This window comes from Typopeltis vanoorti, chromosome 3, assembly GCF_054136105.1.
Source record: "Typopeltis vanoorti isolate ZY-2024b chromosome 3, IOZ_Tvanoo_1.0, whole genome shotgun sequence".
NCBI lineage: Eukaryota > Metazoa > Arthropoda > Arachnida > Uropygi > Thelyphonidae > Typopeltis > Typopeltis vanoorti.
The window spans coordinates 113,692,998-113,707,500 of NC_143551.1; the positions used below are offsets into that span (position 1 = coordinate 113,692,998).

Genomic DNA, 14,503 nt, shown 5'->3' on the forward strand with positions numbered 1-14,503 from the left:
CTGGCAAATAAGTCAGCTTTTACTCTTACAGAATACAGAGACAAATGTAAGAAAGTTAAACAGTGTGTAAAACTAGCTAAACAAAAGTCATGTGAGGACTTTGGCAAGAATATAGAAAATAAATATCAAGAAGGTGGCAAAATATTCTGGAGGTTGTTGAAGAAGCTTAGGAATGGAGGAAAGAGCTGTAAAAAGGAATTAGAGATGATAAAGGTGACATGAAAACAGGAGAAAAAGATATCCCTGAAGTATGGAGTAATTACTTTGAAAAACTGCTAAATGAAACAAGTAGTGATGACAGCACAGTGATAAAAAACACTGACCAGGCATGCAGTCAGGAATACATATCCATACTTGAAGTAGAAAAAGCCATCAAAGGATTGAAATGTGGAAAGGCAGCAGGAGTAGATGATATTCGACCAGAAATGCTGAAGTATGGTGGTATAAGAGTCTTACAGTGGCTGCACTGCATAGTTCAGAAAGCCTGGACAGAGGGACGAATTCCCGATGATTGGAGTAGAGCTCTCCTAGTACCCATATATAAAAAGGGAAATAAAACTGAATGTGAGAATTACAGAGGTATTTCCCTACTGAGTGTTCCTGGCAAGATCTATGCAAGTATACTTGAGTAACGGTTGAGAAGAATTGTGGAAGAAAAGCTTGGTGAAGAACAAGCTGGATTCAGGCCAAATAGAGGCTGTCAGGATCAGATCTTCACTTTACGACAAATAGTCGAGAAAGCATGGGAATATAACAAAGATCTGTATTTAAGTTTTGTCGATTTGGAAAAGGCATATGACAAGGTGCCAAGAGAGAAGCTATTCAATACGCTGCAGTTATATGGTGTCAATGGGGCATTATATCAAGCAATACTTAGTCTTTATTTGAGTTGTAAGTCAGCAGTTAGAATTGAAGGAAGTACAGGAAGATGGTTTAATGTTAAATCTGATGTGAGACAAGGATGAACATTATCCCCTCTGTTATTCATTATCTATATGGATCACATTATGAAGGAATGTGGTATTAAACCTGATATCAAAATTGGAGATGTTAATGTCAGCTCTTTGCTTTATGCAGATGATGTTATACTTCTAAATAAATCCGCTACAAGTCTGCAAGATTCTCTGACTAAATTGAATAGCTGTTGTAATAGATATGGTATGAAGGTCAGCAATAAAAAGACAAAGACAATGAAAATAGGCAGAATCATTGAAAATGTCAACTGTGTCGTGAATGGAGAACCTGTGGAACAAGTAAAACATTTCAGCTACTTAGGCATGATTTTTAGTGAAGATGGTAAATTAAATATAGAAATAGACAACAGAATCAACAAAGCTGGTATGGTGGGAAGTCAATTGAATAAATTCATATGGAATAAGAAAGAAATTAGTCGGAACACTAAATTAGCTGTATACAAGACAGTGTTCAAACCAGTTTTAACTTATGGATCTGAGAGTTGGGTCAGAAGTCAAACACTTGACCAAAGACTAGAGACCGCAGATATGAGAGTCCTGAGAAAGATTAGAGGCGTGAACAGATGGCATCAATGGCAATATCATATTAAAAATGAGGATATTAGGAAAGAACTTGACATTGTCAGCATCCAGGAATGCGTTAACAGAGCTAATCTCAGGTGGTATGGTCACTTAAATAGAATGGGAGAGGAAAGATTAGCAAAACAAGTGTTCTCTGCCAGGTTGGCAGGACAACGACCCAGAGGAAGACCAAGATATAGGTGGATTGATACGGTACAAAGTGCCTTAGACGATAGAAATATAAGATCTGATAATGTTGGAGTCTTGACAAGTAACAGACTGATTTGGAGGAAAATTGTAGATAGGAAGTTAGTAATGATGTAATTTTTTCATGTAGTACTGTCATATCCTGTACACCCCTTGAGGGTACATGGCAGGAATTTGATGATGATGATGAACACTACTAGGAATTTTCTCCAAGGACACTTGCAGAATAGGGACAGCAAGAGCATTTATTAGCTGACCTGGAAGCCTTCTAATGAAACATCATTAGGTTTGGTCCAGTTTGATCCAAGCAGCCAATTTGTGGAAAAACTGTATTCTTGAAAGGAAGAAATATCAAGCCATTCCATGATGTCAATGTAGCTGTAAAAACACCACATACTCTGCATGCTGGAATGGGAAAAGTGAATGCAACTTTGCTCCAGCATACCCAAAAGACTCACTGAAGTTCTACTTACACATATTCGGATTGTGGTGGACTGAATCCCAGTTCTATTAGCATATTGAATTTTTAAAAATTTAGCTTAGTTAGATACTGAATCAAGTATCCCATCTAGCGCTCTCAAGAATAATAGCTGCAGTCCACTTTTCAGGACTATAGTTAAGAAATAAATATTATAAATGAGTATGTCACAGAAGAGTCTCTTGACTCTACAGAGGTCCTATAATAAATAATACAATAACCATTTGCAATATTTAAATATTTATTTATTAAATATAAGAGTATAGTTACTACTACAGAATGGCTCCCCCCCACCCGATCCAAAATAGCCACACAGTCCAGAAATATAATTCATTTTCAGAATGAACCACTTGCCAATTCTAAAAAAGTAAATTACTGTCTATAATGCTGTTAAACAGAATTAAATACTATCAAAGAGCATGGCAGCATTCATAAGTCAAGTACTACTACCTGCTGAGGTGCTGCAATTCCTGGTGAGAGTGTTCTTTGTTGCAGTTCCACAACTCCTGTTCTAAGCATATCAGCACTTTCTAGAAGGAAAATTATTAAATAAAGCTTTATTAAAATTAAAAAGCAGTTTAATAAAAAAATTAATCTTCTTAAAAATGAAATTATTATACGAGTATTATATATGTTAGTGCTACTTTTTTTTCCCCCCAGCACATACACATATGGCATGTATATCAATCTATTGCCTCTAATTTTATAAGCATGTTCAACATTTGCTAAAATTCCTTATGACTACTACTATAATGTTCAACAAACATCTTTTTTTATAAAATGGGAATAGTGTAATTAACCTTATCACTGCTGAGCTTGAGTTATTTCAAATGCTTTAAAAATGGAATCCCTGCTAAGCTGAAATACTGGTCAAAAAGGTCCTTGTCACACCTTCTCCCCATTTTTCAAATACAGTGGTATCTCGCTAATCTGAACTAATAAAAACCGTGCTCATTCGGATTAGCGAAAAGTTCCGATTAGTGAATTTTCCCCCCAAGAGACAACAATAACTACCATTTAATACAAAAATAATCAGATTCTAATGGTACATCAATTTAATTCTGTAAATAAATGAAGTAACTGATAGAAAAAAGCTACTGTACTGTAATGTAAAACTTAAAAAATAAGAGTACACAAGTTTATTTTAGTAAAAAATTTAGTTTGCATGTACCTGTATTTTTGAAGATTCTGATTTAATAAAATTGTATCATCACTCCATCTAAAAGTGTTTTTTTTTTGTAGGGATTCATTATTATTATTATTACGTGATACCTCCAAGAAGTCTAAAGACTCGTCGAGGGAGGGCACCTACTCTAGAACTCTCCGTCTCCACCACTCAATTCACCAACTACAGCAAACTGCATTGTCTACACCAGGGGTAGGGAACCCTCGCCCGCGAGTCTATTTCAATTCGCCCCTTTGCTGACATACTCGTATGTACATCAGCACACTACATACACTATATGTAAGAGTTAAAATTTGCCAGTTGGACATTTTTAAATTACCAATTTTCGCCCATGTTACTAAAAAGGTTACCCACCCCTGGTCTACACCAATGCCATCTACACCTACTATCCCATAGACAATCACAAACATCCATGCCCATGGCAGGATTTGACCTCATGGCCTTTTGGCTGGAGAGTGGCCATGCTAACCACTTGGCCAACCAAGCAAGCATTCATGCCTTAGTATGTGACCAAGGTAGGTAGTTTTCCTTTCTTTAATGGGTTTCAACAAAGTCCTATCTTCTCCAATCATCTCTAATATTTCTAAATTAGTTTTTATGGCAGTACATGGGACTCTAAGGATTCTTCTGAGGATCAACATTTCAAAGGTTTTTAGTTTATTTTCACAATATTTTGATATTGTCCAGGTTTCTGCTCCACATAGCAGTGTTGACCATATGTAGTATTTTGACAGCCTAATTCTTGTTTTTGTGTGAATTTCCCTTGAGGTCAGAATGTTTTTCATACTAATTAATGAAGGTTGATCTAGCAATTTCTATCCTTCTTAATATTTCCTTATCACACTTTCCATTCTTTGTAATTAGTTAATCCAAATATATATGCTGTATAACTGAGAGGAGACCTCCACATAGCCTTTAAAGGAATGCGGAGAACCGACCAGGGCTTCTGACCTAATGTCCAATCCTCACCTTCTCGTGGTGCACTCTGTTGGGTATCTACTTGGATACTGAACGAACGAGGATGGGCTGGCAATTTGGAATTTAGCCGACCAAATTATATTCTTATTGGTTAAACCAAAATATAGAATGATGGTACAACATGACAAAATTTCATGCCGGCTGGGGCGTCACCCGGTTAAACAAGGCCCCCGTTGTTTTCGCCAGGGAACCAGGGCGAACAGCTAAAAGTCAGCTACTGGAACAAATCTGAAAATAAACCCCAACTCAACATCACCAGAGTTAAAGATTGGTACTATCAACGTAAGAAGCCTGAATGGCAAAGAAATGGAGCTAGCTGAGGAATTAGATAAGTACCAGATCGACATAATAGGCATGACTGAAACAAAAAAGACCAAAACTGGTGAGATCTTTCTGAGTAATAAATACAAAATGTTATATTCAGGCAATGACAATCAAGGAAAAGAAGGAGTAGCCATAGTATTCAACACAAAATACGAGGCTAATCTTCTTGAATGGCAGTCAGTCTCAAGTAGAGTAATGTGGGCAAATATGAGAATGGGGAACTGGACAATGAGACTTATTTGTGCCTATGGTCCCACAGAAGGTTCCACTAAGGTAGAAGTGGAGGAATTTTTTGAGGCTTTAGAAAAAGCAACTGACACAATGAAAAATGAAAAGTTGGTCCTTGTTGGGGATCTAAATAGCAGAGTAGGAAATGATTGTGAGACATACAAAAATATTTTTGGAAAATTTGGAGAAAAGAGCAAAGCTAATAATAATGGCAAATATGTGTTGGATTTCTGCTCAGGACATGGACTGGTTATTGCTAACACCATGTTCCAACATAAAAATGTGCACAAATTCACATGGAGAGAAGAGGCTAGGAAAAAGAAAAGTCTCATTGACTATTGACTCATAGAATCGTAAAGAAATAACTGTTGGATGGCTTTCAAGCCCTACTTAAAACTAGCTACCTTTTGTCCACTCCACTAAAGACCAAATCCCTCCTCTCTCTCAGTTCATGGAGTATAACAGAGTTGCTTGTTCCTGCATGTTAGTACTATGGACAGACAGGAAGATCAGCCAACATTTGCATAGAGGAACATAAAAATACATATGCAATCATGACTCCTGCAGACCATACTTTGGATATGTTCATAGAATCAATTGCAAAAAGACCACCATGATCCATCGCAGTGAATTTAGAAGAGAAAGACTGTTTATAGAATCTACGGCTGCTCTAAGAAATCAGCCTAATTTGAATAAACATGGTTGCATACCACTTCTCAAAATATGGGAAACACTACTACGTCAAGATCCCAGTTTACATTCTAGGCCACCTCACCAAGTAAGACTAGTCTTTTGTCCACATGTTTCAATTAGCTTTGTGTTGTGTTTGTTGTATGTGTGTGTTACAAGTCTCATATTATACTTAATGGCAATGTCTCAGTAACTGGAACAAAATATTGGAAAAATTAAATACTTTTAATCCTTTTGTTAGATCCTGAATGTACGAAATTTAAGAATTATTCATTTAGAATATAACATAAGAATTTGGTGAACTCAGATAATACTTGGTTGACAGCACACAGTTCTGAATTTATGTTGTATAGGAAGTGGTGTAATAATATTTAAATCGCACTAGAAAAATCTTGTAGTTGAAAACTAAACTGAAGGATTATCGGATTAATGAATTTGTAATAAGGAAATAGTAGTATAATCTTGTCCCATTAAGCTGTCCTAAACTTAATAAGTCGCCAAAGAAGTTAAGAGTACGAGTGCAAAGGTCGAGTTACATACGCACGTATCGGCCGTAATGCCACAAGGTACAACGTACAAGGAAGATGACGCAAGCGGGATTCCCTAGAATACAGCACCTAATGGCAGCTAGGACTTTGAGGATCATCTTGAGGGCATGAAAAACTAAGGGTTGTGTGGAAAAGAAGGGACAAAATATAAGGCAATGCACGCGATAATGCGAGGCTTTTTTCTGGTTGTTCCTGACTTCACCTGGAGGATTCCTGACAAGCGGACAGAGTAGGTACAAGCGAGAGGGTCCCATAATGCCAGATAGCGGACAGGCATTCTGAGTAAGCTGAAAAAGATTTCATGACGAGCAGCACGCGAATTATCGGCCTACGCAGAAATTGTGCCAGTCGCCGGATGTCCCACTCCAGTAAGAGCAGAGACAACACTGCATCGAGGCAGTGAGAAGTTCGAGTCCACAAAAAGATTGGGTAACATAAAGACCTTTACTATATGTTTGAATGAGACAGAATTTAATGTTAGATCATATTAAGTGGACAATTCATAGTGGACTATAATAAGGATTTGCATTTTAAGATAGAGTAATTCTGCTGAACAAAGGAACGTCAGGAGTGTAAATTTAGCTGCATGTGACTGAGATTATATGTGAATTTGTAATTTTGTAGATGATTTATACCAAAATAGTAACGGGTTGTGAAATGTCTTTAAGTGTAGCATGCATTAAGAGTTTGATTTAGAATAACATAGTTAGCTAATTTTAATGTTTTATAGCTTGTGTGTGATTAGCAATTTGATCTGAGAGTGTTTTGTTAAATTAGCATTGAGTAACTAACTTAGGAGATTTTGAAAAGCTTAGTATCCTATTCCAATTATAGTTGTAAAGTGTAATTTGTTCCAATAAACATGTTTTGTTGTATATGCCTGAATCATGCCTGATTTCGAGAATTCGAATTAACACTTACAAAAACTTAGAACCATAGCGGGAGGGAATTTAATGAAAGTGTTCGAGTAATAGATTGCTGGCCACGATTGCAATTAGTACCAGTATCTATTAAGTGTATATTAGTATGAATGCCAATTAACCTAGGAATATTCCCTGAATTTTGAATAAGCTCATATTATAGGACTCTGGCTGGCACAGCAATAAAAAATAAATTTGCCAGTGTCCGAAAAGGAAGCATTTCTAGGTAGAGTTGAGTAAGGCACTCTTAAGTATGTTAGTATATTATATCAATAACGAAAGATGCAGAAGATATAACACTTTCTTACTGCTGTTTTATCCCATTAAGTCTCTAACATGAGTTTCTCCTAGCACTTAAGCCTTTACACATGGATCCATCTTTCTCCTATCCTTTCACAGCAACCTTCTTGCATTCCTTAGTCTATTTCTCTCTCTCTCTCTCTCTCATCCACATGATCCTATCTCTCTGCAGTTTTCACTCGCATCCACAAGCACCACTCAATAAACTATCAGACTACCTCAGCTCATCTCTGAAAAAACCATTGTGTCTTCCCTTCAAGTTCACTCGATCCATTCACAAATTGCACAATTTTGCCTTGCACATCTCAATTATCATGACATTCTTCATTTAGCATATAGCTTCAGCATAAAACATATGCCCATTATATACACTACTCAACAATAAACATGTCACTATAAATCTCAATAATTTAAAATTTTAATTAATTCATTAACTGAACTAGGAAACTGTGATGGGTATTCTCTGCATGTGTTAACCTGTGTCTCTAAGTTTCTCATGTTTGTAATAACTTACTTTGTAGAAGATTCTTGAAGTAGATCATGTGATAACCAAAACTGATTAATTAAAACATCAATTTGTGATTGAAATACTATCAGTACTTACAGAACAGTGGACAGCCACAAAGGAAATATTAAAATGTTTTTTTTTTTTTAAATTCTAATATAAGAAAGAGTAAATACTGTATATTGTTGGATGAAATAGTAGATAATTCAATATATAAGTAAAATTACACTTGCCAATATTATATATTTTTGTTTAAACCTTTATCCAAAATGTTTGCATGAAGTATTTTTATGACTAAGCTACTTTACTTGTATATCAGCTGTCTTAATATATTATAATGCAAAGCACACATCTTTTTGATATGCATAGTAGTATGTATAAAAGGAAGATCACTACCTGGAAGTCATCAGCATCTATATACAAGCAGTTCATTCATGATGATATTTTGCATGCATGCTTTGTTTGCTAGATAAAAGATTAAACAAGAATATAATTTCTTGGCAAGTATAATTTACTTAATAATCAAGTGGAAAAACTTTCTGCATCTAACTCTGATCCAGAGTATTTTAACAGTGATGCATCTTTTAACTACTTGTATAGAGGAAATATATTTTCTGCATTAATTCAACCTGGCTATTCTCCTGGGTTCAGCTTCCACTGAATGAGATCTCAATAATGGCCAAAACTGGTTGGGACAGTGATCCCGCTCTCGATTATGCATGTTTGCAAAAATGTGTGTGCTTTGCATAACGGGATACTAAAGCAATTGCTGTCAAGTCATCAGCCTCTATATACAAGTAACCCAGTCATGAAAATGCTTCATATGCAAACACAACTTGATTACACCTGGATGAAGGATTAAACAAGAATATAATTTCTTGGGAAGTATAATTTACTTAGTAACCAAGTGGAAAAATTTTCTAGAAGTTAAATATGATATTTACCTTGAAGAGCTAATATATAAGTTTGTCCATCTTGTTCCAAACAAATTCTCTTACTTAAAGGTTCATCATTATTTAAAGTTCTCACTGTTCCCTTCTGCTCTTCAAGTTTCACCAGGCCAGGGGCAAGAGTTCCTGAGGAATGAATATTCCATTGAGGTCATGTCATTCTAATACACTAAATACAATTTTTTTTGGTTTAGAGTGAATAACATAGTTTCATAGGAATACTATAAAACTTAAGGTATAACAATACTGGAATCCTGATGAAAATAATTTGGAGGAAAATGTTGAGAAATGGTGGTAACAGTTTACCTTTTCATTGTAGTACTGTCAAAATTTTCTGTACATCCTTTGAGGCAACATATCAACAATTTGATGATAAACAAAAAAATATAGATTTTAAAATTCACACGATCTTTTAAACTTTGAACAAGAAAATATAGTTTCATTTTTATTCTTTTGTTAAAATTTATTTTTAGTAGGTGTTTACATGCTAAAGAGAAACAATCCATATGAAACATTGCTTTTTATTATAATCTTGAACCAACTACAGGTTGCCAGGTTGGTCAAGTGAATAGCATTTCTGCTACCCAAGCAATAGACAGTTTTCCTAGGCCAATTCAGACTTAGTTTGGTTTCTATAGCAGGTTTATAGGTGTCTTGTGAAGATGTTGCAAACAACATCTTCACAAGACACTACTGGTTCATCACTTCACGAGTACATTTTAGACTATGCATTTTTTTTTTTCCAAATGTCTGTATGGCTTGTCTTCCATTTAATCTGCCAAATTCCATAATTTCTCAATAAAGATCTAAAAAAATTTTGTGTGGCCAGCAAATATCTTCCAGATATAAATCAGTCTGTTCCCAATTTGGGTTTGTATGGCTGATACTTCATGTAAAAAAATTACATCTTTATACATAGTGGTTAGCATTTTTCATATCATGGCAATAATTTTCTAACATAATTTTTCTGTCTTCTTGAGACATGGAAGGATTACATTAAAACATCATTCAACAGAATTTTAATGGAAATGACCACATGTGCCCAGAATTACTATTTAATTGTAATTTTGCTTAGAGCCTGCTTACCATATACTAGTGACCTTGCACAAGAGGTGCTAATATAGATGTTTCCCATTTACAGACCAGTTTGTCTATCAGCATTTGTGGTAAATTTGAAAGGTTGGATGGAACTAGAATTACAAGATGATTAAGAGGTATAGTAAATTTGAAAGGTTGGATGGAACTAGAATTACAAGATGATTAAGAGGTTAGCATGATTTTGTAAAGGTAAGTCTTCCTTTAGTAATCTACTCCCATTGCATGAAAAATGTAACGAATATATTAGATAAGGGAGAGTTATGAATAGCGTTAGTCATGTAAAGTTATTTGAAAGACTTACACATAAAAAGGGTGATGTACAAGTTGAAGACTGAGGATGATTAGTGGGTTTGTAAAATAGGAGACTTTGTAAAAAGATACCAGCCCCAGTCATACATGCAGATAGGATGAAACAATATTCCAAGAAAGGAAGGTGACCAGTGGCATGCTAGAGGATTCTATTCCAGAACTACTACAGTTTATTTCATTTGTAAATCTTATTTCACATGGAATGACAAGGAATATTCAATTGTGGGAGGAATGGTGTAGAGTTAAGAGAGGGTTATAAGGAGTGATGATGTCAGATCCTTTCAGGAAGATTTACATAGACTAACATATACAGATGAGTGAAGTTACTGCTGTAATGTTGATGAGTACAAGGTTCTGCACTTTGGAGAACATAAAGATATGAAACTCATAAAGATATGAGGTTCAAAGATAACTTGCAAGGTCGGAGGAACACAGCAGTTGAACCACTGAAATAATCCTTGATCAGATTACATCTAGACTGTTGTGCAAATTTGTTTCCTGTGTGATGACACTAGGAAGAAAGTTCAGAGATGAGTAACTCTAGAATAATGGTCATGAAGAGAAGTGACAAAAACATAAGCTGAAGAATTTCATGGATAAGCATAGAAGAAGTGACATAACAAACGTAAGTTGGTGAAAGGATTTTAAAAGATTAATATGGAAGTGTGATTATACACAGACTAGAGGAAAGTGTGTGTGTGTGTGTGTGTGTGTGTGTGTGTGTGTGTGTGTGTGTGTGTGTGTGTGTGTGTGTGTGTGTGTGTGTGTGTGTGTGTGTCTCTCTCTCTCTCTCTCTCTCTCAGAGAAAAGGACTCTCTACGATGGATGCAGCATTAGAGAAAAGAACAGAATTTAATTTAGAAATTCATCTTCTATTTGTAGATTATGAAAAAACATTTGATAAAGTCAAAAAGGCATAATCGACATATATTACAAAGAATAAATATACCTAATATTTTATTGCAGGTGGTAACACTGAATATATACAAAGATAATGAAATAAAAATAAATGAAAAAATATCAGAAAAGCAATCTATAAATCAAGGATTTATATCCTCTCTCTTCAACAAATTTTTAACACACACAGCTTGAAAAGGAGTCAATGGGCATCCCATGAGCAAGGTGCATCGAGCCATGTAACAAGTTATGTGTTTATAGCTAGTATAAATTGGAGGAATAAGTTCTTAAGTCAGTGCCATTGTGTCTCGGTGAAATGACTGCAAGAAGGGAACTGGCAGAGTTTGAAAGAAGTGTTGTAATAGGATGCCATGTTGCATGCCTATATGTTTGGCAAACTGTTGACAAACTGAGCCTTTCCTTTATTGTTACACGGTGGTCAGCATTCATTTTACACAAATTATGGACTATCCCAATTATCACCTAGCCAAGAAACTATCATCAATGCTCAAGGAGTTGGTGGGTCATTCCCCCTCCTATATTAAAAACGCACAACACTTTGCAAATAAAATCAAAGACATCACACTAGAAAAAGATGATTTATTAAGTCAGTTTTGATGTCTATGCCCTCTTCACAAATATCCCAATCAATGACACAATCCTTCTATTACAGGACAAATTCCCTCCCAATATTACAGCGCTCTTTGTGCATGTACTATGTTCTGGCTATTTTGTGTGGCAAACACTTTCTACCTATAAAAAGAAGGCACAGCCATGAGCTCACCATTATCCCCCTCCCCCATTGCTAACTTTTATATGGAACATTTTGAGCAATGTGCTCTAGATTCCTCTCCTTTAAAACCCAAAGTCTGGCTTAGATACATTGATGTTTTTGCTATCTGGCCCCATGGCTGCCAGACACTAGACACTTTCCTCAGCCACCTAAACAAACAACACAAACGCATGCAATTTACAATCGAGATTGAAAAGCAATGGGGGAGGGGGATAATGGTGAGATACACTTGTCACATGTCTTCATTCAGGCAGTCTCTCCTTCACTGTCTACCAGAAACCAATACATATTGGCCAATATATACACAAAAACTCCTACCACCACCAAACACAAAAACTAGGGGTCATTAATACACTTAAAAACAGGGCTTTGAAGATTTGCTTCAATGAACAAGCACTTAAAGATGAATTAAAAGTAATCAACAATACCTTCATAAAAAATAGTTGCAGCCACAATACTATCAACAAAATTCTGTACAAGAACTCACTTAAAAACAAAAATAAACAACACTACAATAAAATTGCAACCATTCCATACATTAAAGGGATATCAGACAAAATAAACAGAATACTACAAAAATACAACCTTAAAGCCATCTTTAACCTCCTGCAAAATTAAAGAACTTATTAAACTCACCCAAGGATCCATTCCCTCCACTCGCCCACCCTGGAGTACACCGTATTCATTGCACCTGTAATTTGCCTTATATAGGGGAAACAGGATGCACAATTCCTATCAGAAGAAAGGAACATAAACGACACATTAAATATGATAACTATGGTCAAGCTGGTCTTTCTGATCATGCCCTGACCACTTTAGATAGAACTGACTGAAAAAGCACCTGTTGTTTACATCACACCAAAACATGGTATGAACATAAATTTCCCTGTGAGATTCTTATCAATCACCCTAATCTTAAAAATAATGGTGGTCTAAAAATCCCAAGCATATGGAAGGCACATATTCTACCCACTTACCCTTTCTCCCTAAGAGTTAATTTTAAATAGAACCAGAGGTAATCCAGGATCCTAAATCTAATATAACAATTGTCATGCTAAATTAGGACATACTTTTCACCATAACAAAACTATCTATATGAAAGGATGTTTCTCTGATGTTGTCTTAAATAGAATATAGCTTTGATGTAGTTAATTTATTTTATTTCATTAATTTATTTTTAATTTATTTTATTTTCACTAGAGGTCAGGCCAGTAAAATAAGAATAACCGTTGATCAAATCATTGTCTCTTCAGCATATGATATGAAATATAATTTAGCTTGTCTCTGTATATATATGTGTACGCTACAGATGATGACCTTAACATGAAGGTCAAAACGTCGAGAAATTAAAATAGTTATTTATAACATAGTTGTAGAGTCCATAATTTGCGTAAAATGAAAACAAATTGAGCCCCACATTACTGAACCAATATGCAGCATAGTCTTCAGTGGTGCAAAGATTGTGTGTACATTCTTTGCACCATGGGAGGAAGCTTGAAAAGTTGTGTTATGGAGTGACGAATCATGTTACACCCTCCACCAAGCAGAAGACTGAGTGTCGGATGCCTGGTGAATGTCTTACCAGATTGCGTAACCCCAACTATGAAATTCAGAAGTGGCGGTGTGATGGTATGGTCCTGTTTTTACTGGTTTGGCCTGAGACCTCTGTTTGTGGTGCCATGAACACTGAACTCAGAGATATCTGAAAATCTTGAACAATGCAATGCTTCCTAATTTGCAGCATTTCTATAGAAATGACCATTGTTCCTTTCAGCACAACAATGCACCATGTCATAAGACTGATGCTGTAAATGCATGGTTTGTGGACATGAATGTCACTACACTTGATTTGATCCCAACAGAGCCCTGATCTCAACCCTATTGAATATCTGTGGGATGAACTGGAGTGCTAGATGAAGTCAAGTGACATCTGCCCCACAATAGTCCAGGACTTCATTACATGCCTACAGGAAGAATGGTCCAAAATTCCAATTGATATCGTTATCATACAGTTGTGGAAAGTATATGCACTGTAGGATTGCTGCAGTCATCACAGCAAAAGGAGGTCCTACATCTTATTAAGGTGGCACCATGACTGTTTGTTCCTCACATTATGGTGTCTGTTGACTTCTTTACAGGGAGAGACAGAGTGAAATACCAATGCAGTGGAACACTTGAAATAATCCAGGTATAGACATTTCCCAACATAAAATAAATAATTTGCAGATAATCAGATATAGAAGACAATTTGCAAAGAGCATTATATAATTTAATCGCCATATAATAAAAGAGGAAATTAAAATATCTATTGATATTTTGATATAATGAAATAATAGAACAGATAAATACATTGAATTATCTTGGATGTGAAATATCATATGAAAAATAAAAGGTCATCAAATTAAAACCTACAAAAATATTTTGGGTTATTGGGCTGATAAACAGAATTCTTAATCCTAATCTTGTACAAAAAGAAACATGCTTAAAAATATACAATAATTTAGCAGTACCTACATTACAATATGGCATCAAAATTTGGGCAATAAATTAACAAAAA

General features: G+C 35.4%; 1 protein-coding gene across 4 annotated transcripts in view; it reads right to left on the reverse strand.

Moving 5' to 3' along the window:
• LOC150108479 (cyclin-D-binding Myb-like transcription factor 1) overlaps nt 1-14,503 on the reverse strand; it is a 357,130-nt gene that overhangs the window by 293,502 nt on the left and 49,125 nt on the right. For 3 of the 4 annotated variants that reach the window (XM_090415883.1, XM_090415884.1, XM_090415886.1), the window contains 2 exons: nt 8,844-8,975; nt 2,668-2,750 (listed from right to left, as the gene is read on the reverse strand). In XM_090415883.1, the coding sequence (XP_090272009.1) occupies nt 2,668-2,750; nt 8,844-8,975 (215 nt within the window). The remainder of the gene's footprint in view (nt 1-2,667; nt 2,751-8,843; nt 8,976-14,503) is intronic. The other variant, XM_090415885.1, reaches the window with a different exon arrangement.